This window comes from Ursus americanus, chromosome 5, assembly GCF_024610735.1.
Source record: "Ursus americanus isolate L20-20 chromosome 5, mUrsAme1.1.p, whole genome shotgun sequence".
Lineage (NCBI taxonomy): Eukaryota > Metazoa > Chordata > Mammalia > Carnivora > Ursidae > Ursus > Ursus americanus.
Window position 1 is genome coordinate 34648802 of NC_142131.1, and position 25361 is coordinate 34674162.

At 36.6% G+C, this 25361-nt stretch overlaps 1 protein-coding gene across 3 annotated transcripts in view; it reads right to left on the reverse strand.

Annotated features, from left to right (window-relative positions):
• Positions 1-261: 261 nt before the first annotated feature.
• Positions 262-25361, reverse strand: part of RAD17 (RAD17 checkpoint clamp loader component) — a 30800-nt gene continuing 5700 nt past the window's right edge. For all 3 annotated transcript variants that reach the window (XM_087862098.1, XM_045809801.2, XM_087862097.1), the window contains 14 exons: positions 25006-25089; positions 20963-21119; positions 20141-20277; positions 19605-19657; positions 19399-19524; positions 19230-19299; positions 15452-15563; positions 12760-12945; positions 10806-10891; positions 10540-10686; positions 5878-6027; positions 4345-4465; positions 3177-3234; positions 262-1047 (listed from right to left, as the gene is read on the reverse strand). In XM_087862098.1, the coding sequence (XP_087718224.1) occupies positions 780-1047; positions 3177-3234; positions 4345-4465; positions 5878-6027; positions 10540-10686; positions 10806-10891; positions 12760-12945; positions 15452-15563; positions 19230-19299; positions 19399-19524; positions 19605-19657; positions 20141-20277; positions 20963-21119; positions 25006-25089 (1755 nt within the window). In that variant the 3' untranslated portion in view covers positions 262-779. The remainder of the gene's footprint in view (positions 1048-3176; positions 3235-4344; positions 4466-5877; positions 6028-10539; positions 10687-10805; positions 10892-12759; positions 12946-15451; positions 15564-19229; positions 19300-19398; positions 19525-19604; positions 19658-20140; positions 20278-20962; positions 21120-25005; positions 25090-25361) is intronic.

The following is a 25361-nucleotide window of genomic DNA, read 5'->3' on the forward strand; positions in this document are numbered from 1 at the left end:
GGGGCCCGGGAGGGTCGGGGCCCGCCCCGCACCTCCGAGCGGAGGTTACAAGCCCAGCTCCGCCCGCGCCACGGCGCTCGCGCACAGCTTGGAAAGATAGTAAAAGGTGATTAGTCCCGCCAGAGAGTTGTCAGGGCAAGGTTGTCATTCTCTTCCCTATTTTTGAAAAGTTAACAGCGGATAAAGGGAGATTCATGTACCACGCGCAATGATACCTGGCCGACAATAAATGTTTGGAAATAGTAAAAGAAGAAACGAAAAGAAATTCAACATTTTAATTTTGATATAAATTAAGTAAATACTTTTTCAAAAAGCATCTAAAATAGTCCACTGTACAGCATATGAAAATGGTATTCGAGAAGTTAGAGACCATAAAGAAACTGTGGATAAGGCACAAAGTTTATTTACACTCATAATTGCATACTAAACTGTTTCATAATTCGTATTTACAACCCCATAAAGTTTTAGTATTCTGAATTATTCCTTCACATTCTTTGATATTTGGCATAATGTTCAAACACACTTCATTCACACTGACCTCTCCCAACATCACTCACAAGACGAAATAAATACTAGAGAAAAAAAATTAAGATATTATTTGAAGCTTGATCTTCTGTTTACTTCAAAATGACAGAGAAGTCAGTTTCTTGTGCTGAAATACTACAAGAGTGAAGAATTAAACTGTCATTCACTTGAAAAGTATATTCTCTCTACTAAGATACCACTGAATAAAATGCACACGAGTCCGCCAAGTAGCAACATGACCGGCAAGGGCGTTTCTATGTCCCATCACTCTCATAGTCTTCTATTATCAGCTCTTCTTCTTCTTCCACGTCCCCTTGCGCAGAAAAGGGCTGAGGCTGGCTGGCAGGCAGTTCACTCCCACTATTTTGACTCAAAGGTAGACAGCACGTTTCAGGTTCAGCAGTTTGAGTGGGTTCTCCCAGAGCTTCCTCTGCAGGCTGCCCTCCATTAAGCTGGGCTTCATCGCCACTGTCCGGGTCTATCAAGCCAGGTTCCCTGTCTGTTAGGGCTTCCATTTTCAACCTGCCAGATTCATAATGCAGGCAGCAATAATAACCAAAGATCTTTTTAAATTATACCATGTGGGTGAGAATTATGAAGCCATCTTTAGTCTCATTTACCTTGACTACGCTCGCCGTTTAGCCAACCCCTTTAGTTTATTTAACGATATAAACAAAAGTACAAGAAGGTAAATGACAATGTGAAAAATCATTACAACTTACAATACAAATGACTTCATTAATGTCTTTGCTAAAGAGTTCTTATAAATTAAAAAGAAAAAAATAAATAGAATAGAAAAATGGGTAGGGGCACCTGGGTGGCTCAGCTGGTTAAGCATCAGATTCCTGATTTTGGGTCAGGTCATGATCTCAGGGTCGTGAGATCAGGCTCCAAACTGAGAGTGGAACCTGCTTAATATTTTCTCTCTCCCTATCCCCCTGACCCTCCCCCACTTTGTGAGGGCACATGCACGCACTCTCTCTCTCTTAAAAAAAAGGAAAAGAAAAATGGGTATAAAACATGGGACCATTTACATAAAAAATACAAATGGTAACTAAAATTTCAACTTAACTAGTAACTTTAAAAACTGAAATTAAAATAATGAACAACTACCATCATCTTTAAGATTGGCAAAGACCTTTTATTTATTTACTTAGTTATTAAAGTTTTATTTATTTAAATAAACTCTACACCCAATGTGGGGCTCAAACACACAACCCCGAGATCAAGAGTCTCATGCTCTTCTGACTGAGTCAGGTGCCCCAAGACCTTTTAAAAGATTGTAATAAAACCCAGAGCTGCCAAGAGCTAGGAGAAACGAGTATATTGATATACTATAAGTGGACATAAAACTGGCAAAAAATTCCTGGAAATAATCTGGCAATATAGAGCAAAGGCTTCAGAAAAGTGTACATCCATTGATCCAGCAAGTTTATTTTTAGGAATATATCCTATGTAAATAGCATTTGATGTCCACAATGATTAAAGCTACAAGGAAAACTGTGATAAAGTTAGAAATAAGCTAAATGTACAAAAATAAGGTGTAGGTTGTATTACAGGAAACTAGAGAACTATTAAATATTAACTATAAAGCTAAATATTAATATTTAATATTGTCAACATGAATCAACGAAAATGTGAAAAATGGTCATCATGATTGTTTATTTTTTCATTTAAGTAATCTCTACACCCACGTGGGGCTCAAACTCAAGACCTGGAGATCAAGAGTCTCATGCTCTATCTCAACTGTGCCGGCCAGGTGTCCCTAAATATGGTCATCACGAATGACTGCGATAAGTAGCACTGACAAATCCTGTCTCCCAAGCTGGATCAAGTAGTTGAACCAATAATAGTTAAAAAGCCCTTTTAAACCTTTTTAAAATCCCTGAGTACATAACTTGACCTTACAAATAAGCTAAGTAGAAATGAAATCTAGGTGTTGTTAATCACCGATATTTGCCCAGAAGTGATTTTTCAATAAAAAGAACAGCACAGATAAAGATTTACCTCTCTATATCTATGTTTTTTAAAAAATTTGTCTGAATCTTCTAAGAGAAATAAACAAATAAATAAATTTAATTAATTAATTAATTTAAAAAAGACAGTGCTTTTGTGATAGTTCCTGGTCGCTGCAGGCTTTAAACACAGGCTAAGTACACCTCTGGGCAGGAAAGGTGAAAAGGGGTTTCCACATATGCAAGATTTGTTAAATGGAGGATTTTAAAAATCCCCTTGCTCGGGGCACCTGGGGGACTCAGCCATTAAGCATCTGCCTTTGGCTCAGGTCATGATCCCAGGGTCCTGGGATCAAGCCCCACATCGGGCTCCCTGCTCAGCAGGAAGCCTGCTTCTCCCTCTCCCGCTCCCCTTCTCGCTGTCTCTGTCAAATAAATAAATAAAATCTTAAAAAAAAAAAATGCCCTTGCTTTTAGGATTCCACATGTGAGCCAGTGAAAATACACTGCTTTATGTAATAAAATGATGGATCTACAATGCAATCATATGGTCATTAATCACTGGGAATAATATGTATTTCTTGGATTTTACAGATTAATTTTACTGGCTATATACTGAATAAAGAGATAACACTCAGTGAAGATTTCAATAACAGGTCTTGAAACAGGTTTTGAAAGTTAAAACAATGAGTTTACCTTCCAAAGTGTCGTTTTAGAGGAAGTCTTCCGATATCTTGGATAAAAGAAATTTGAGCTGAAACAGATTTTTAAAAAGCTTTAAACAGACAATTCTCTGAAGATAAACAAATGGACAACAAGCAAATGAAAGGGGAATAGAAGAGAATTAGGATTTTTTTTTAAGAAACAGCTTTTTGATATGGAAAACTGAGTTTGTGATCCTATAATCTGAATTTCTAACTAGTAGATAAATGATTCTCTAGATAATTCCAATGTAAGTAGTCTAAACCACTACTAGATACTAAACTGGGAAAGGTTAGAATAAACTCTGTGGTGTTAGGCTGAAACAATATATTGGTGTGAACTCATGGTTTACACACACACACACACACACACACACACACAACCTAGGTTTGTTCCACTGAAACAACCTAGACACAATGATACGCCAGTAGCAAGGACCATACCTAGTGTCCAGATCCTAATTTCTTTTTTTTTTTTAAGTAACCTCTAGGCCCAAAATGGAGAGTGAACTCACAACCCCTAGATCCAGAGTCACATGTTCTATTGACTGAACCAGCTAGGTGCCCCCAGATCCTAATTCTAAATACCATTTCCACTATAAGGAACCAGGGCTCCTGAAATTCCTGATTCCAGTACTAGGACAGAGAAGTATAAAATGATCCTGGATTTCTGATATTTATAAAAGAGACATCAGAGAGAGCTCTTTCTTTGCTCTGCTCTTTGCCATGTGAGAATATAAGATGGCAGCCATCTACAAGGTAGGAAGGAGGCCTTCACCAAATACTGAATATGCTTGTATCTTGATTTTGGACTTCCCAACCTCTGAAGCTGATTCAGTACATATTTATAAAATATGGAGTGCTATCCATGACAAGTGTCATATGCTAATTAAAGCATATGCCTATTATTTGTATATACACAGAAAAAAGTCTGGAAGAATTTATACCAATCTTTCAAAAGGAATTACCTGTGGTTATAGGGAACTTTTAATTTTTACTTTATATACTTCGGTATTGCTTTCTTCCTTTTTAAATCAAAAGCATGTATTAATTCTGGACCAAGAAAAAACTTTGCTCACTAGAATATAGCAATGAGCTGACCTACAGAAAGATAAAGTTATAAAACACTACTTCTTGGGACAAATAAAAACCCATGTTATTACCTGGATTTCTCATTGGAATGGTTAGCAAGGCAAGGTATGGCAACAGCTGAGTTTGGAGGCATAAAGCTGGTAAGGAGAAGTCAGAAAAAAGTGCTTTTGCTGCCAAGCAATTTTCCCGATACTGTATGGAAAAAAAAAAGATGAAATGAAGAGTAAAATAAAAAAATATGGAGATGTATCCTTAGACAAATTGAGTTTACTATATCACAAAAATTGTTTATATGCCACATACTTTTAAGAGTTTATCTAATTAGTTTATAACTGTCCTAGCCTTACCTAATAAAGCATTTTACCTATAGAACTATTTCATATTTGACAAAACAGCAATAAGAATTTTTTAAGAGACTTAAGGTAGAAAGAAAAAAAAACCTTAAAAAATGAAAGGAATTTGGTTTATGAGCATCACAAATTATGTGAGGATACTATTTCTCAGTAAAAAAATTAATTTTCTTCAGTTAACATGGGTACAATGCTAGGCTGAGGAGGAGAGCACAATCTGCCTTTGAGGAGCTTACACTTTTACAGAGATAATCTGTATGTAACTATAAGACAAAATTAATATTCATGCTGTAAAGAGCAAAACAAGTCAATAAGGGACATCAATTGGTTAAAAGTCATGAAATTCTCCAAGAAATCTGTTTGAAAAATGCCTTAGGTCATGAATTACAGGCTCATATTTAGCCATATGACTTAGGAACTAGAAGACATCTTAGAGATGACGTAGTCCAGACGCCGTAGGAGATAGGCGGGTACGTAAATCAGTGCAGTGAGACAGCTGGGGAAAGCGGGACCCACCACTCCCATCTTCAAGGGGCAGATGCTACTTGGTGTGATCAGACTGCTGCCATGTAAAAATATAGGCCAGTGCTGCCTTACTTTGCATTCTTTTCAGGAGAGTCCAGGAATTCTGAGCCAGAAATCCATATATAAATTTTAATTATTATACTCTTTTTTTTTTTTTTAAAAGACTAGAAATTCATGAATAAAATCTTTTTGAGTGCAGTATTCAATGTAGGGGGCCACTTATTTTTGATTTCTAATCCAATCCTCCACATTTAAATCTGTGGAAAGTAAGTGCACATTAGGTAAAATAACCCATCCAGATGGTTAGAGGCAAAGCAAGGATTTTTTTCCTTTTTTTTTAAGTAATCTCCACACCCACTGCGGGGCTTGAACTCACAACCCTGAGATCAAGAGTCACATGCTCTTCCGACTGAGCCAGCCAGGTGCCCCTATTTTAATTAAAACTAAAAGATCATTATAACGATACTGTGAATTCAGTAATAGTCAACTAATAAATAAAATATGTGCTTTCAAATTTTGAGTTTTTTTCCTAAAAAATAATGAGGGATTTAAGAAGAGCGTCTTTTTTATGTCTTACTATAATTCTAAAAAAATTGTGGGTGTTAGCAACTATTTCTTACTACTAATAAAATACTTTTTTAAAACTTACAAAAAAAAAACCAGCTTTATTGAGATATAATTCACATACCATAAAGTTTACCTTTAAAAATATACAATTCTTTTTTTTACCTTTTTATTTATGAGAAACCACTGGGGTTTGTGCAAGGGTCGAAAACTCGATCCTCCTCCTTGGCAATGAGCAAATCCTCGGGCTTTGTTGGAATGTATCACACCTCTCGTAGCTATGGATGTACTATATTGCCTGAGTAAAGAGCGCGTCTAAAAAGGAGACAAAATGTAAAATAAAGTAAGAAATTTACAACGCAGAGCTATTGGTACTGCTGATGCCAAAAAACCATTAATCCTATATACTTAATGTATGTTCACTTTTTTTTTTAAGGTTTACTGATTTATTTTAGAGAGAGAGAGGGCATGCACATATGTGAGTGTGGGGAGGGGCAGAGGGAGAGAATCTTCAAGCAGACACTCTGCCAAGTGCGGGGTGGACGCAGGGCTCTATCCCATGAACCATGAGATCACACCCCTAGCTGAAACCAAGCCCTGAAAATAATATGTTACAAAATTACCTAAATCAAATTCCAATGAGACACAACAATCAACCGGTATGCATGAACTCTGAATGGATCTTGGAAGCAGGTCATGAAAACAACTTAAAATACATTTTTTTTTAAAGATTTTATTTTTTATTGCTTCTTAGCCTTTTGGCTAAGATCAAGTTAAGATTTTATGTTTAAGTAATCTCTACACCCAATGTGGGGCTCCAACTTACAACCCCTAGACCAAGAGATGCATGCTTTACTGACTGAGCCAGCCAGGTTCCCCTTAAAATACATTTTGAGACAACTGAGGAAATCAGAATAAGGATGTTAGTAAATTAATGCTAGATTCCTTAAGTGATATGTGGTTGTAATAGGGCAATGTCTTTACACGTGCTTAAGTATTAAGTGACATGATACCTGCAATTACTTTCCAATTATTGGGCCAAAACAAGTGTGTAAACACAGAGGTTAAGCAAACGTGGGAAAATGTGAAAAACTGGTGAATGAAAGCTAAGGGTATATAGGCATTCATCATACTATTCTTTCAATTTGTCTATAGGTTAGAAAATTTCAAAATAAAAAGGAATATAAAAAAATTAAGCAAACGCAACTGCTGATAGTGAAATTTTAAATATAACACAGAAACCATATCATATATGTTTTTTATTATAGCTTTCCTAATTTTAATTATTAATGCTATTTCAATATTTGTAATACAGAAACATTAACATATCAAAACAGTGTTGTGCAAAAGAACTTTCTGTAACAGAAATATTCTGTTATTTAACAAATTGTTCAACACGGTAGCTGTTCAACAGAGTAGTTACTAGCCACGGGTAGCTATCAAATGCTGGAAATGTGGCTAGTGTGACTGAGGAACTGAATTTTAAATTAAATTAAGTTTAATTTAATTTAATGTAATCTAATATAATCTAGTCATGTGGCTAGTTGCTATTACATTGATCAGAGCAGTGTTAAAATGTTATGGAAAAATACAAATTTAATAGTGAATAATTTCAAATTTATAAAAAAATTTTTATTTAAAAAGTAAAAGAAAGTATAAAAAGCACATTTCTTCCCCTTCTATCTACTTTTCAATGATTGTCAAAACTTCTGAATATATATATTAGTTTTATAATCAGAAAATGACTTAAGAAAAAATTAGTGTTATCATCAAAAAAGTCAGATGAACCACTATCATTACAAACACTGGATTGGATGAATTAGTTTTATTATTGTTATTAAGATGTTACATAAGATTTCACCAAAATACTAGCCAATAGGATCCAACAGTACATTAAAAGGATTATTCACCATGACCAAGTGGGATTTATTCCTGGGCTGTAAGGTTGGTTCAATATCCACAAATCAATGTGATACACTATATTAATAAAAAAAAGAACAAGAACTATATGATCCTCTCAACAGATGCAGAAAAAACATTTGACAAAGTATAGCATCTTTTCTTGATTAAAACTCTTCACAGTGTAGGGATAGAGAGAACATACCTCAGTATCATAAAAGCCATCTAGGAAAAACCCAGAGAGACTATCATTCTCAATGGGGAAAAACTGAGAGCTTTTTCCCTAAGGTCAGGAACATGGCAGGGATGTCCACTATCACCACTGCTCCTCAACACAGTCCTACTGCTGTTCAACATAGTCCTGGAAGTCCCAGCCTCAGCAATCAGACAACAAAAAAATGTAAAAGGCATCAGAATCGGCAAAGAAGTCATCAAACTCTCACTCTTCACAGATGACATGATACTTCACGTGGAAACCTTAAAGACTCCACACTAAAACTGCCAGAACTGATACAGGAATTCAGTAAAGTGGCAGGATATAAAATCAATGCAGAGAAATCAGCTGCATTTCTATACACTAACAAGACAGAAGGAAGAGAAATTAAGGAATCGATCCCATTTACAACTGCACCCACAACCATATGATACCTAGGAATAAATCTAACCAACGAAGCAAAGAACCTTACTCAGAAAACTATAGAACGCTCATGAAAGAAATTGAGGAACACACAAAGAAATGGAAAACCGTTCCATGCTCTGGAACTGGAAGAACAAATCTTGTTAAAATGTCTATGCTACCTAGAGCAATCTAGACATTTAATGCAATCCCTATCAAAATACCATCAACTTTTTTCACAGAAATAGAATAATCCTAAAATTTGTATGGAACCAGAAAAGACCCCAAATAGCCAAAGGAATGCTGAAAAAGAAAACCAAAGCTGGTGGCATCACAATTCCGGACTTTAAGCTCTATTACATAGCTATAATCATCAAGACGGTATGGTACTGGCACAAAACCAGATACAGAGATCAATGGAACAGAATAGAGAACTCATGCGGCGCCTGGGTGGCACAGTCGTTAAGGGTCTGCCTTCAGCTCAGGGCGTGATCCTGCCGTTATGGGATCGAGCCCCACATCAGGCTCCTCCGCTATGAGCCTGCTTCTTCCTCTCCCACTCCCCCTGCTTGTGTTCCCTCTCTCGCTGGCTGTCTCTATCTCTGTCAAATAAATAAATAAAATCTTAAAAAAAAAAAAAAAGAAGAGAACTCAGAAATGGACCCTTACTCTATGGTCAACTAATCTTCGACACAGCAGGAAAGAATATCCAATGGAAAAAAGACAGACTCTTCAACAAATGGTGTTGGGAAAAAATGGACAGCCACACGCAGAAGAATGAAACTGGACCATTTCCTTACACTATACACAAAAATAGACTCCAAATGGATGAAAGACCTAAATATGAGACAGGAATCCATCAAAATCCTTGAGGAGAACACAGGCCGCAACCTCTTCAACCTCAGCCGCAGCAACTTCTTCCTGGACACATCACCAAAGGCAAGGGAAGCAAGGGGAAAAATGAACTACTGGGACTTCAACAAGATAAAAAGCTTTTGCACAGCAAAGGAAACAGTCAACAAAACCAAAATACAACATGGGAGAAGATATTTGCAAATGACATATCAGATAAAGGGCTAGTATCCAAAATCTATAAAGAACTTATCAAACGCAACACCCGACAGAACAAATAATCTAATCAAGAAACAGGCAGAAGACACGAACAGACATTTCTGCAAAGAAGACATCCAAATGGCCAAAAGACACATGAAAAAGTTATCAATTATCACTCGGCGTTAGGAAAATACAAATCAAAACCACAATGAGATACCACCTCACACCAGTCAGAATAGCTAAAATTAGCAAGTTAGGAAACGGAAGATGTTGGCGAGGATGAGGAGAAAGGGGAACCCTCCTACACTGTTGGTGGGAATGCAAGCTGGTGCAGCCACTCTGGAAAACAGTATGGAGGGTCCTCAAGAAGTTGAAAATAGAGCTACCCTACAAACCAGCAATTGCACTACTGGGTATTTACCCCAGAGATACAAATGTAGTGATCCAAAGGGGCACCTATACCCCAATGTTTAATGCAGAAATGTCCACAATAGCCGAACTATGGAAAGAGTCCAGATGTCCACTGACAGATGAATGGATAAAGATGTGTATATACAATGGAATATTATGAAGCCATCAAAAAAAATGAAATCTTGCCATTTTCAACGACGTGGATGGAACCAGAGGGTATTATGCTAAGTGAAATAAGTCCATCAGAGAAAGACAAGTATCATATGCTCTCACTGATATGTGGAATTTAAGAAACAAGGCAGAGGATCATAGGGGAAGAGAGGAAAAAATGAAACAAGATGAAACCAGAGAGGGAGACAAACCATAAGAGACTCTTAATCTCAGGAAACAAACTGAGGGTTGCTGGAGTGAAGGGGGTGGGAGGAATGGGGTAACTGAGTGGTGGACATTGGGGAGGATATGTGCTACAGAGAGCACATGTGTATTGTGTAAGACTGGTGAATCACAGACCTGTACCCCTGAAACAAATAATACATTATATGTTAATAATTTTTTAAAAAGTCACATAAGGGGCCCTTGGGTGGCTCAGTCGGTTAAGCGTCTACCTTCGGCTCAGGTCATGATCCCAGGGTCCTAAGATTGAGTCCTGCATTGGGTTTTCCACTCAGCAGGGAGTCTGCTTCTCCCCTTGCCCCTCTCCCCTGCCCACGCTCTCTCTCAAAAATAAATAAAATCTTAAAAAAAAAAAAAAAAAGAAGTTACATGTCAAATAATGAGGAATAAAAGTAAACTTTCCCAATTCTGAGGAAACATGCATAAACAAAAACAGTTAAGTCAAATGGTCTTACATTCCAGTCACCACTGAGGATATCTGCAAAACTCAGAAAGTCACTGGCTCTCACAAGATCATCTACTTCCACGAAGAAATCTATGTAGTTTTGGTGAAGATATAAATTAAATAACTCTCCTGGCATGTGTGACATTTCTACTACTTCCTATAAAAAGAAGCATACACATATAATTTAGGTAAAAATGCAGTGGTTAAATGCACATATGCATAAATGTAAATAATATATAACCTGTAAAAAGCACTAAATGTTATTAAAGACTTTACCTCAGGATGAACAAGTAAGGTATCCCGATCATACTCTGATAAATGCAAAGGCAACCGAGGGGAATCTACTTCTGATAAAGATGCTCCTATAAAAAAATTTCTGGAATTATTAAAAATACCACCATCTACAGTTGAAGAACCACTCATTCGAAGCTTTTTCAGCACTTTAGGCACATAATACCAAACATACTAAGCAAGATGTGAAAAATAAAAAAACAAAGTAACTGGAGGCTTATGTGAGTTGCCTCACTGTTCCAGTACCTTCCTGCTATATATATAGTGAGTTGTCTCATTATCACTATTCTTAAGAACTCAAATTAGAATTCTGATGCCTGGGGCGCCTGGGTGGTGCAGTCGTTAAGCGTCTGCCTTCGGCTCAGGGCATGATCCCAGCGTCCCGGGATTGAGTCCCACATAGGGTTCCTCAGCTGGGAGCCTGCTTCTTCCTCTCCCTCTCCCCTGCTGTGTTCCCTTCTCTCGCTGGCTGTCTCTCTGTCACATAAATAAATAAAATCTTAAAAAAAAAAAAAAGAATTCTGATGCCTGGATTATGGCTTTTCTAGAAATAAAATATTCCAACTCTCAAAGCACTCTGCAGCATTTCACCTTTTCAGCTCTGTGTTGCTTTCTTCTTTTGATCCTCATTCTCAATAAAAGATCTTTACTGTTTTCTTTACCACTTAGGATGAGGCTGCTTTCTGCATGAGAACAGGAATCCTGTTTCCTGATGCAGGAAGTTATAAATGAATGTTGAGAAGGAAACCAAAGAGTGGAAGGAAAAGAATCAGTGGGAATAGTCACTGAGGTTCAGAGGTAAGAGACCCAAGGACAGAGTGGCGTCTTCACTTCCACTAAGTGTGCCTGTTTCATTTTCTGCGGGTGGCATGAAGGTTTCCATTTAGAAACCCCAAATTTTTGACCATCTGCAAAGAAGAAACACAGAGGGACAACAGAAGGCAAAGAGACAAGGAAGATAAGAAGATGGAAAACAGGTACAGGAGGCACTCAAGAGTTTCATAGGAGGATAAAAACAGTTGTTTAAAACAGTTGGGTTTTTGGCAATCAGAAAATAGTCTCAGATAATAAAAGGTGTGATTAAGCATGAAACTTCAATGAATGTCTGTTCACATACTATTTGTGACCCACCAAAGCAGCTATTTTACAAGAAGTTTGAAAAACTATCTGAGAGAAAATTAAGGACACGATTTCTCAATGGTCCATTTTGATTATTTATTTTGTGCTATAACAGATAAAAGGATTCTAAACTACGGCAACAGTTTCCTTCAAAATTTTGCTTGAATTGTTTCAATCTATATAAAGGCATGCTAGATTCCACCACCACCACCCCCACCCCAGCCCCAATCCTAATTCTCTTCCTTCAGGATCAGCGGACTGAGAACTGATATTTTCTACACGAAAAGCAGTTTGGGATTTTACTGAAAGGAAAAACAATCAGGGAGCTTAGAGATCAGTGATCCGAGTGGAGGGACTGCAGGGAAGCAGGCATTAAAGAAGGAAGAGGGAAACAGAACATCTCTGGTTGGGGAGAGAGCAGGCAGTGAGGAGAAATGCAAGGAGATCCAAAGAAGCCTGAAGCTACCCGGCAATTTGTCTAGGGTCCTGGTGTCCAGAGTTCAGGCCTAAGAGGGCTTTGGGATACCAACACCTGCCACTAAAATTCTAGAGAAACTGATGTCTTACCTGCAGCAAGCTATACTTTAAAAGATTTATAGACATGGATATAGTCTATAGTAGTTTTTACATTTAGTCCTGTCCATAGTCCAAAAATACTCTATCTAAATACATTTATCTGCTATGTCTTAGGCCTTGCCAAAGACTATCAGACCTAGCTCTAGCTGCCAGATACGTGACATTTTAAAAAACTGGTATTTAATTTCAGTTGTAAAACTAATATCTAACAGATTAAAAAAATATATATATAAGATTTTCTTACTTTTACAATACAGAATTTTCCCCAGAGCTCTGAAGAGAAAAAGAGAAACATCTTTGCCACCAATAGCTTGGACCTCTTGGTTTTCAAAAATCTTATCAGTTTTTTTCCTTTGTTTTGATTTTGACAGCGCGGCATCTGATTTTATTGAAGACATTCCTTTCTTCCTTGGCCATAAACGGTTTCCTCCTAAATAATATACACCCGAGAAACGATATTGAAAATAAAATTAAAATACGAAAAATAAGACAGACATTTTATATAGTTACACTAAATAATCTAATCAAAATATATTTTTTCTGATAACTGTAATTATAAAATATGTGAACTGAGTTAACAGTCGTCTTCGGGTTGCTACGCTATTAAAATGGAATACAATGTCACCTAAAAGTACCTCATGACGCAGAATTCAAATTTTCACCCATAGAAATGACACATTCTCCTAATATAGGCCTATCATTTTGATTTCTCACAGTACTGCTTGTGCAAGGTACTATTCTTGGTGCATGATAGGTATTAGCCAATTAAATCCTCAAAATAACTTGATTAGCGGAGAACTATTATTATACACATTAAAGATAGGAGATAGAAAGAGATTAAGTAACTGCCTCAAAGTCATCAGCTACTAAGTGACCTGAATCCAGGCAGGACAGTTCTGTAGTGGTGCATGTTCAACAACTATTCCGTATCACCTCTCTACTGATTTGGGCAGTCTTCAATTTATGAATATGCCCGTGTTGAAATTTCATTGATAAATCTACTGTTCAAAACTCAGAATGCATCACTTAAGAAAAGTAGCCTGGAAGACAGAAAGAACATAGGATCTGGGTTTGATTCTTATTATTGTCTATCTCATTAAGCTGGTCAAGAATTAAATGAAATAGGGGCTCCTCGGTGCCGCAGTCGTTGAGCGCCTGCCTTTGGCTCAGGGCGTGATCCCGGCATTCTGGGATCGAGCCCCACATCAGGATTCTCTGCTCGGAGCCTGCTTCTTCCTCTCCCACTCCCCCCGCTTGTGTTCCCTCTCCCGCTGGCTGTCTCTCTCTGTCAAATAAATAAAATCTTTAAAAAAAAAAAAAGAATTAAATGAAACAATGTATGATTGCGAATACAGTTCCTGACCCACTCAAAAAATATTATTTTCTTCCCTTTTAAAATTTCTGAGGTCAGAGTAATAATGTTATAAATGACAGGATTGCAAACTGGCCTACTTCAGCCTTCCCAACCCATAATTCCAGCAGTGAACCTAAGCACCGTTTACATTTATGTTTCTACAGGAAAAACAGAATTCTGGTTTCAGTTGAATTACGCTGCTATTTACTTTTCTCTAGTTATTTTGAAAAACAAAGATGTAAACTAAACGAACAGGTTATACTTGCAGGTAGACACCAGGATTTCAGGTGGATTTTGAGAGCTCCAAAGATGGTTTTTAATTTTTCAAGGTCAATTCCTCAATGTGAAACATCAAGTAGGGTGCTTGTTAAATGTTTTCTGACGAGGACCATATACAAGAAACCATGTGCTATCTCTCTCTCTCTATTTTTTTAAAGATTTATTTATTTATTTGAGAGAAAGAGAGAGACCACGTGAGCACATGAATAGGGGGAGGGGCAGAGGGACAGAAACTTCAAGCAAACTCTCTGCTGAGCGCCAAGCCCCACTTGGGGCTCCATCCATGACACAGGAGATCATGACCTGACCCAAAATCAGGAGTCAGTTGCTCAACCTACTGAGCCACCCAGGCACCACCTCCCCCTTTGTTTTTCTTTTAAGTAGGCTCCATGCCCAACGTGAAGCCCAACATAGGGCTTGAACTCAGGACCCTGAGACTAAGACCTGAGCTGATATCAAGAGTCAGATGCTTAACCGACTGAACCACTAAGGTGCCCCTCCCGTTTAATATAGCACGACACTGCACCTTTTTTACAATAAAAGTAAATCAATTTATTAAATGTATCATACATAAATAAAAAATAAATACAAAAGTAAAACTACGTAAGCACAATACTATATATTTTTTAAAGATTTATTTATTTTGGAGAGAGCACACCCACATGCACTCAGGGGAGAGGGAGAGAGAGAACCTCAAGCAGGCTCCGTGCCCAGTATGGACCCCCCAGGAGGGGATCTATCTTATGACCCTGAGATCATGACCTGAGCTGAAATCAAGAGTCAAACACTAAACCGACTGAGCCATCCAGGTGCCCCTCAGCCCATTAACAGTTGACCATTTATTGACTCCTTAATATATACCAAGCACTGGAATAAACACCCTACAAGTATTAACTCACTTACTTTTCACGCAACTCTGTAAGAGAGCTTCTCATATAAAAGGTGAGACTATGCAGGCACAAAATGACTGTCATTTGCAAGATTATTCACTGGTAAATGGCAGAGCCAGGATTTTCACCCAGGAAGTCTCATCCAAATTAAGTTTAAAAAGTAAAGTACCAAACCACATAAATGAATCGGGTTTTGTCTCAGGTTTACAGATACATACAATGACATGTTTACAGGAGTGTGTGTATGCACATGTACACACGTGATTTTATAGAACAGTCTCAAAAAAAAACAGTAGATGGAGATATATATCAACTCTAAGTTAAAATCCATTCTGTTTGATTTCGATTCATGAACCATTAAGAGAAAGTTAGTCACCTATACAACGCAGTAGGAGTTTATCTTTCACAGTTACCTTTTGAAGAAGAAAACTGGAGGCTGTTTATTGCACTTCTGATATCACCAGAACATCCTTGACAGAGCAACTCTAGAGAACTTTTATCAGGGACAATAATATTTCCTCCATTCTAAAATGAAAAAAATTAAAGTTTAAAACTTGTTTCTAAAACCAAAAAAACACTGCCCCATTCTCAAAACTAAATGAAAAAGTACATTAGAATCTTTTAAAGTTAGATGCTAAAAAGCTTCCATGTTAAATGCCAGTCTGCTTAGGAAAGTCAATGACTTATCATAGCTTAAGGTAAATTGGCGTTTAGTTTAAATAGATGTTTCTCTGTTTTTATTTTTTTAAAGATTTTATTTATTTGACAGAGAGAGACAGCCAGCAAGAGAGGGAACACAGCAGGGGGAGTGGGAGAGGAAGAAGCAGGCTCCCAGCAGAGAAGCCTGATGTGGGGCTCGATCCTAGGACTCCAGCATCACGCCCTGAGCCGAAGGCAGACACTTAACGGCTGCGCCATCCAGGCGCCCCTATGTTTCTCTGTTTTTAAAAGAAAAAAAGATCTTTAGTCTTTTTGATATCATTATGTAAAGTGTGATCACACATTTCGACCACATCTGTGTGTTCAAAGTGATTAAGATCCATGGTATTTCCTTCAGCTACCAAGGATCACGATTTCAAGTTACATTTCCTGGGACACCTGGGTGGCTCAGTCGGTTCAGTGTCTGCCTTCAGCTCAGGTCATGATCTCAGGGTCCTGGGATCAAGTCCCCCATCAGGCTCCTTGCTCAGCAGGCAGCTTGCTTCTTCCTCTGCCTGCTGCTCCCCTCTGCTTGTGCTCTCTCTCTCCCCCGCTCCCTGCCAATAAATAAATAAATAAAATCTTTAAAAAAGTCAATACTCTTTTTTAATATAATTAACTGAGCTACAGAATGCCAGAGATTAAAATGTTCTTTTGATCTGCTTCTACCATCATTATCATCCTTGGAGACCCCAGACAGTATCTTAACATTTGATTTTATAAAAGCTTGAAAGACTTGAATAGTGTGCTGGTTGTTGCTCCTGTGATGTAACAGTATCAACAATAATATCAAAAGTATACTAGTTCTAGGGGCACGTGACTGGCTCAGTCAGTAGAGCATGCGACTCTTGATCTTGAGGTTTTAAGGTTGAGCCCCACAGTGGGTGTTGAGGTTACTTAAAAATTTAAAAATCCTAAAAAAAAAAAGGTATACTAGTTCTAACATTCTTGCAGGTCCACTATTTAAGGTACAGCATGTTAACTACATAACAAAAAAGTCATGGTATCTCTTTACTATTTCAACGCAACTTGCTGAAGTGAATGTCGCTTGCAATTTAACAACTTAGTCTTAAAAAAAATTTGAGTTAATGTGATAAGGTGCTATGATGTTGATTATTTTTATTAATTCTCAATGTTTGTTTAATAAATATTTAAAAGCTGTAATTTGTAGTTATGCTCCTGGTACTGAATTTTCTTTTTTTTATAATGATTTTTTATTATATTATGTTAGTCAACATACAGTACATCCCTGGTTTTCGATGTAAGGCTCGATGATTCATTAGTTGTGTATAACACCCAGTGCACCATGCAATATGTGCCCTCCTTACTACCCATCACCGGCCTATCCCATTCCCCCACCCCTCTCCCCTCTGTAGCCCTCAGTTTGTTTCTCATAGTCCATAGTCTCTCATGTTTCATTCCCCCTTCTGATTACCCCCCCTTTCTTTATCCCTTTCTTCCCCTACTGATCATTCTAGTTCTTATGTTCCATAGATGAGAGAAATCATATGATAGTTGTCTTTCTCTGCTTGACTTATTTCACTTAGCATTATCTCCTCCAGTGCCATCCATGTTGTAGCAAATGTTGAGAACTCGTTCTTTCTGATAGCTGAGTAATATTCCATTGTATATATGGACCACAACTTCTTAATCCCTGGTACTGAATTTTTAATCTTTATAAAAAATCACAAAGATATTTTTTAAAAAATCACAAATAATCCTACCATCCAGATCTAATCACTCTCAGCATTTTTATGTACTGTTTTCTAATATGTACAGGTCCAAGTATATATGTGCATTCTGCTGTTATTGAAAACTGTTTTGTTTCAGCACAGTGAAATGGAGTCAGAACGAAACTTCAAACCTATCTGATACTTTTTTTTTTTTTTTTTAAGATTTTATTTATTTAACAGAGAGAGACAGCCAGCGAGAGAGGGAACACAAGCAGGGGGAGTGGGAGAGGAAGAAGGAGGCTCCCAACCGAGGAGCCTGATGTGGGGCTCGATCCCAGAACACCGGGATCACGCCCTGAGCCGAAGGCAGACGCTTAACAACTGCGCCACCCAGGGGCCCCCTATCTGATACTTAATAGTTGTGGGATATTATGCAAGTTATTTCTCCCCAAAAGCTGTTTCCTTATCTGTAAAATAGGGATTATGTACCAATTTTGTATGGTTGTGGTGAGATTTAATAAGATCAGGTATGTGAAAATACTTTGCGTAGTGCCTGACACATAGCAAGGGTTGAAGATACAATTTCTATTGTTAGCACTGTAACTTCACTCACTCACTCACTTATTTATTTATTTATAATCTCTACAGCCAACAAGGTGGCTCCAGCTCACGACCCCGTGGTCAAGAGTTGCATGCCCTTCCGAATAAGCCAGCCAGGCGCCCCTGCATGTTGTTATTTTTAACTTGACATTAAACCGTATTTTCTCATGTCACTAAATATTCTCAAAACACCCATCAATCACATGATACCTCACCATAATAACTGCTCCCTCTATTACTGGACTCCGTTTGTTTCTGATTTTTCACTATTAATAGTTTTTATTTATTCCACTAAGTGCTCTACATACATACATTATTTTGTTTAATCCTCAAAGCAAACTCTCCCTTGGAGATTGCCATCAGTTACTATGATCCGAGTGCTGCAAAAAAACCTTAGGTTTCATGTAAGATTTGGTTGATCTGTAGCAGTAGGGTCCCCTAGAACCATGCTGCTGGGAGAAGTTCCATCAGTTTATTTTAACATCATGTTGATTTGAAAGATAGAAAAAAGTGATCTATTAAAAATGACAACAGCTGTTTTACAATGTTAATATATATAACACTACTGAACTGTCCATTTAAAAATGGTTAAGATGGTATTGCTGATAATACTGTATAACTACTTGAAAGCTGCTAAGTGAGTAGATCTTAAATGTTCTCACCACAAAAAAGAAATGGTAACTACACGAAGTGATGGAGGTGTTGTGGGTAATGCCACAGCGGTAATCATTCTGCAGTACGTATCAAATCAATGTGCTGTACACCTTAAACTGGTACAATATTATGTGTCAAGTGCATCTCCATAACGTCAGAAAATAAATGGTTAAGATGGTAAATTTTATGCTTTTTACCACAATAAACACACTATTAAATTAAAAAAAAATTGTGACAACAGGACAAAAGTAGAGTTGGACTGTTGATGACTAATGTACCTAGATGCCAGGAAACAGTTTCTTGATAGGAGACACAATTTATAGCACTAAGCCAAGCAAAGGGAAATTTACCTCAATGTGAAAGAGAAAGCTAGGTTTAATAATAGCGAAAGGTTAGGGATTTTTAAAATCAGTATTTCCTGCCTTTTCTAGAATGAGAGGCCTGACGAATGTAAACAAATATTTTAATTCTAAAAAGAGAAATAATATGTGTTTATAACAACACAAGTATGGCTTTCTAAAACTACAATGTAAGATTCAAAATAATTAGTTCTTAAGAGACTTACCTTGTTAGCTTCCATTGTCACTATTCGATTAAGAAATTTCATCATAATTGTTGGTGCCACAGGGTTAAAACTGTTTTAAAAAGTTTTATAAAAAAAAGATACTGGTTAGATGATCAATTTAAAAATATAACATGTATGTGAGCATTACAAGCAGAAATTTCATTCTTACCTAATGTTTGCTATAGCACACTCTTCCTGAATTTCTTTGGGAAACAGTAACCTTTGATTATTATCTCCACTGAGACTGTCAGAAATTATAAAGATTAGAGGACATCGACCACTGTGCACATATTTCCTAGAATAAAGTATAGCAATGTTGAAACATAAGGTATTGTCATTTGATTCAAAGTTTGAGAAAACTTCACCGAAACTCACCTGAGAATTTCATGTAAAGTATGAGAATCTCGATAAAACTGGTTAGGTAAATCCTATTGAAAAATGATAAATATTACTCAGTTTCATTAATGTGTAAATTTATACAAGATTCATATTAACCAAATTTGGGAAAAAATGTTACCTATTCAATGTATTGTAACTAAAACTTTCACAGAAATTAAGGAAAACATGAAAAAGCGGACGTCCTAAACAATAAATGCATCAATGGGAAACCCAATTTTCAATCAAATTTCTTAGGATTGCTACTAGTTACAGTATTTTCACTAAGACATCATTTTCCAAATTATTTCTTTTGCTTTTCTAAACCAAAGCCATTAAAATTTTAAAGTTCATTAACCTATAGCTACTCTATTCAAGTTTACTGAAAAAGACCTGAGACTTCAGCTATCACCGAGCTTTTACGTTACATTTTATCACTATTAATACTATGCAGAGAGTTAATGCCGCTATTAATAAGATATATCTTGCAATTGTTTACTGAATAGTTACAGCAGGATCTCAAAATTTGTCCGTACTTCAACCAGAATTATCCTCTTATCAGTTCTTAGATCATCTCCAAGCATTTGTAGTTTGTTATACTTCGTTGCTCTTAGTAGAAACTCTTTAAAAACTGCTATCTGAGACTGGTAGGGAAATACATGGAAGCTGGCTTCTGAAAGAAAACATTTAACATTTTTACTTTAAACAAATTATGTATACATCGAAATTACACATATGTATGTAACACACACATATACATTACTGAATACATTCGCACATACATGAAGGAGCTTACGACATTGTAGATTTTTTTCTACTTAGGCAAAACTGTACAAATTTAAAATACAATATTCAAGACAAGAGTCATCATGGACCACAATGGATTTTCTATAACAATGAATGTAATATGGAATGAACTGACTGTAGAACACAGCTGTCAATATAATAGCCACACAACTGGTAAAAACATTTGTATCTTTCCCTATACAGCGAAAATACGCCAAATGAGTATGTTGACGATGAATCAATTAGTCAGACTTAATCCTCAAAGAATCTCATTCTCCTCTACTAGAAGCAAGCATCCCCTTTTCTCCTGAAAGTACTTCTGTCTGAAACTGGGAAGTATGAAAGAAAATGGTCTCAGATGGTTTCCTCTGATTGCTACTCTCATTTTGTGAAGCTACTGATAGTGGGCAGATACCAATCTAGCATAGGCGTCACAACATAGATTTTCTCACAAAAACATACACCCAAAAGAATCTTAGGAATCTCAAGAATATAGATGGGGAGTTCATTTTAAACCTCCTTTAAACATAGACTTTTCCCACTATTTCCACTACCTTCATAGCAAACCTTACCAGGATTAAGTATCTCCTTGAAATCATCTTTTTGGAAATCTGGTAAAATTGGATTAATCCACTCTTGTACTTGAATACCATGCTCCTTTGATAGTATTTTTATAGTTGTTGTTTTCCCACATCCAGGAGGACCTGTTATTAATAAAATAGATCCACCCTAAAACCAAACACAAACATTAATCAAAAATCAAAATCACTGGATTGCTAGAATATTATGTTTGAATTTTCTTCCAAATAGTAATTACTTCTATAAATATTTACTAAATATCTAGTAAAGCTGACCAAATTTTATACTGATGTTAGCTGGATTATACCAGCTTTAGATAAAAGAGGATAATCATATTTCCTAAACTTTAGCATAACTTCTGATAGTTCTTCAATTCTTGCATTATGTCCCTCTTAAGGACTTAGTAGCCAAATTTTTTTTTTTTTTTAAGATTTTATTCACCTGACATAGAAAGAGAGAGCACAAGCAGGGGAGGAGAGGGAGAAGCAGGCTCCCCGCTGAGCAGGGAGCCCATTGCCGGGCTCAATCCCTGGACCCCAGGATCATGACCTGAGCCGAAGGCAGACGCTTAACCAACTGAGCCACCCAGGCGCCCATACTCAGTAGCCAACTTAAAACAACTAAACTTCAGCTAGATTAAGGAGGTAATGTCTGAAACAAGTATTTTTAGAGGTTACCTGAATTCAAAAATGCTTTAGTAATAAACAAGTATAATATTCTCATGAGAAGATGTTAGTTAGGATATCAGAATCTTTAAGAAATGTATATTAAGAAACATATTTTCCAGAGACAGAACTTCAAAGAGAGACGATAGGTTGTAGGTCACAATAATATCTCCTTATATAATAAATCTGATAAAGAAGTTAAAGCTAGGGGCGCCTGGGTAGCGCAGTCGTTAAGCGTCTGCCTTCGGCTCAGGGCGTGATCCTGGCGTTCCGGAATCGAGTCCCACATCGGGCTCCTCGGCTGGGAGCCTGCTTCTTCCTCTCCCTCTCCCCCTGCTGTGTTCCCTCTCTCGCTGGCTGTCTCTCTGTCACATAAATAAATAAAATCTTAAAAAAAAAAAAAAAGAAGTTAAAGCTAAAAAAAAAATATCAGGGGAAGATGATTTCCTACATTCCCTGGTGGGCTATAATCCTGCTCAACTGTTTTATCTTTATTAACTAATATAAATAAGGGCCCTTGTACGTGGCTCCAGAAGATAAGCAGTCCTACTTTTTAAAATGTATGAGTATATGAGTTATGGTGATATCAGCCATGAATTTAATGATTCAATAATATATATTAAATATGGTATCTTTGAACAAAAACAAATAGAAAACAAGGTTGTATATTGATGAGGTGATGTAAATATGACCAGGGGAAGACTGTTTTGTAGCAACCTAACTCCTTATTTCTCTTAGGAACTATGATTTCACTATTTGCTTATTGTTTCCAGTAACTTTACAGGACATACCTAATGTAAATAACAAGAACTGACTACTTCCAAGCAGATTACTTTTAAAAAAAAAGAAGAGGAAGATGAAGCATGGGCACCCACGTACAGTTCTAATATGAGTTAAGTGTCTTGTTTTTGGACACAGTGAGTAGAGCCACATAGCAAAAGTTTTGCTTCCCATAAGAGAAGTGGGAGATAGTCTATCAGAACACTAAAACATGAAGACTTTTGTTAATGTTCCCATTGTCTACATTATAATAGTTTTTTTGAATTGAAGTATAAATGGCATATAGCATCCTAATAGTTTCAAATGTACATCATAGTGATTTAATATTTTTATCTTACAAAATGATTATAAGTCTAGCTATCTCATCTGTCACCATATAAAGTTACTGCAATATTATTGACTATATCTCCTATGCTGTACATTACATTTCCATCATACTGTAACAGTTTTACCATATTTTGAAGATATTGCCGTGAAAAATTAAATTCAGCATGTATTTTAAGTACTTACAGTAAATTTGAGAAAAAATAATTTTGGCTTGCCCACAGAAAAATCTACAAGTTATCAAAAATTGTTTTGAATAAAAATGTCTTATAATTACTAACATCACTGAACTTTTATATAATAAAGAGTATATGATTGGTGAGAGTCCAACTTCTTGGAAGAAGCTTTTATTTTTATTTTTTAAAAGATTTTATTTATTTGTCAGACGGAGAGAGAGAGAGCACACAAGCAGGGGGAGAGGCAGGCAGAGGGAGAAGGAGATTCCCCGCTGAGCAAGGAGCCTGATGCAGGACTCGATCCCAAGACCCCTAACCAACTGAGCCACCCAGGTGTCCCAATAAATAAAATCTTGAAAAAAAAAATCACCATTTCAAAATCTTAACATAATAACTGATTCAGACAAAGACTGAAAATGGACACTAAAGCACTTACGTGAAAGACTGCTGGGGAACTAGACATTTAACATTGTGAAATTATCTCCCCAGAGATTATGTGGCAGTTGCAAGGGAAATCTACTTCATAATGAAGATTTCTATTAAATCTATTCAATCGGTTAAGTGTCTGCCTTTGGCTGAGGTCATGATTCCAGGGTCCTGGGATTGAGCCCCTAGTCGGGCTCCCTTTTCAGCAGGGAGTTTGCTTCTCCCTCTTCCCGCCCGGCTCAGGCTCTCTCTCATTAACTCTCTCAAATAAATGAATAAAATTAAAAAAAAAAGATTTTTGACTATTATTTCCTTCATTAAGTGATCAAACTTAACATGAAAGACAGCAGGAGAATCAAACATTTTCTGATATGGTGCAATATAAAACATATACCATGACCTAAAAAGTATTCTTCAAAAATGTTCAACTTGAATCTATCAAACCCCTGACTCACACTTCCAGGCCATAGGAAATGCAAGATAGAAGAATAAGTTAGTCATCATGACGAGGAAACAACCTGACAAATCTAGAATGTGAGAGTTCTACAAGTCACCTGGCCTGGCCTCTTCAGTAAGTCAATGTCTTAGAGAAAAAGAGAGGGTAAAAGAGGACCGTTCTAGATTTTAAAAGACCTAAGAGGTGTAACAATCAAATGCAATGTGTAGTCCTTGATTAGATCCTGGATATAACAAATCCACTATAAATGACACTTTGTAGACAAATAGAGAAATGTGAATATGAAACGAGCATTAGATAACATTATGGAATTAATTTTGTTATACAGCATAATGGTATATATAGTTAATTAGGAAAGTGCTTTATTAAAAAAAAAAAAGAGGGATACTGATATTTCCAGAAGTCTGACCGAAATGTCACATATTCATAATTGAAAATACTTCATATACTTTAAAATACTTAAGAGGGAAAATGATGGGTATATAATAGACATAAGAGTATTCATTTATTATTCTACTTTCCTTTATGTTTGAAGAATCTCAAAATAAAGTTTAAAAAGAGAGAGAAAGAATATTCTAGTTTGGAGGCTAAAAGTAATTACAGAAGTAGGAAGTGAAACAAAAAACATCAGCCTTAAAATGAATGACGACTGTTTTAGGCTTTATTTAGTACAAAAACTAATACGTAATTTGCCTGCTTGCTTCAGCAGGAGATAATCTGATGTGCTAAATATACTAGCACCCTAACTGATTTATTATACTTTATGACAATGATAAGATGTAAGTGGGGAAAGAAGTACAAGTAAAGGAGAAAACTCAAAATCTCTGAATCTTTTAGTGAAGTCTGTAGTAGTAAATCAGAGACTTTTTTATTGTAGGTGATCTGGACTTAACAAAATCATCATAAAAGTTTAACTTCTGGGAGCCTGGGTGGCTCAGTTGGTTAAATGTCTGCCTTTGGCTCAGGTCATGACCCCAGGGTCCTGGGATCTAGCCCCACATCAGGCTGCCTGCTCCGTGGGGAGCCTGCTTCTCCCTCTCCCCCCTCCCTCTGTCTGCTGCTCTCCCTGCTTGTGTGAGGGCTTGCTCTCTCTCTCTCTGTCAAATAAATATATAATCTTAAAAAAAAGTTTAACTTCTTACAATCAACTATAAATCAGAGAAACATTAGATGTTATATATTTTAAAACACATTTCTAATTGAATTACCTGTTTTGGTTGCCTTTCTAAGGTTTTAGCTTTTAACCAGGTTTCGACTTCTTCAATTTTCTTTTTATGCACAGCAAGTTCATGCTAAAAATGTCAAGTTTAAAATAAAACATTTTAACTCAAGGATTTTTGGTACAGCAGCACACATTAATCTAAATTAAGCATTTTTAATGAAAAAACTAGCAAACAACATGATATGAGAATTAAAAATTGCTATTACACTTCATTTCTTGTATTGAAAAATTCTGTTCTTAACGCTGACACCACTGTATGAGAATTTGGGATTACATAATTACATAATTTTTTTAAATCCTGAAATACATTTTGGGAAGGGATATTACATTTAAGAAAAAAAT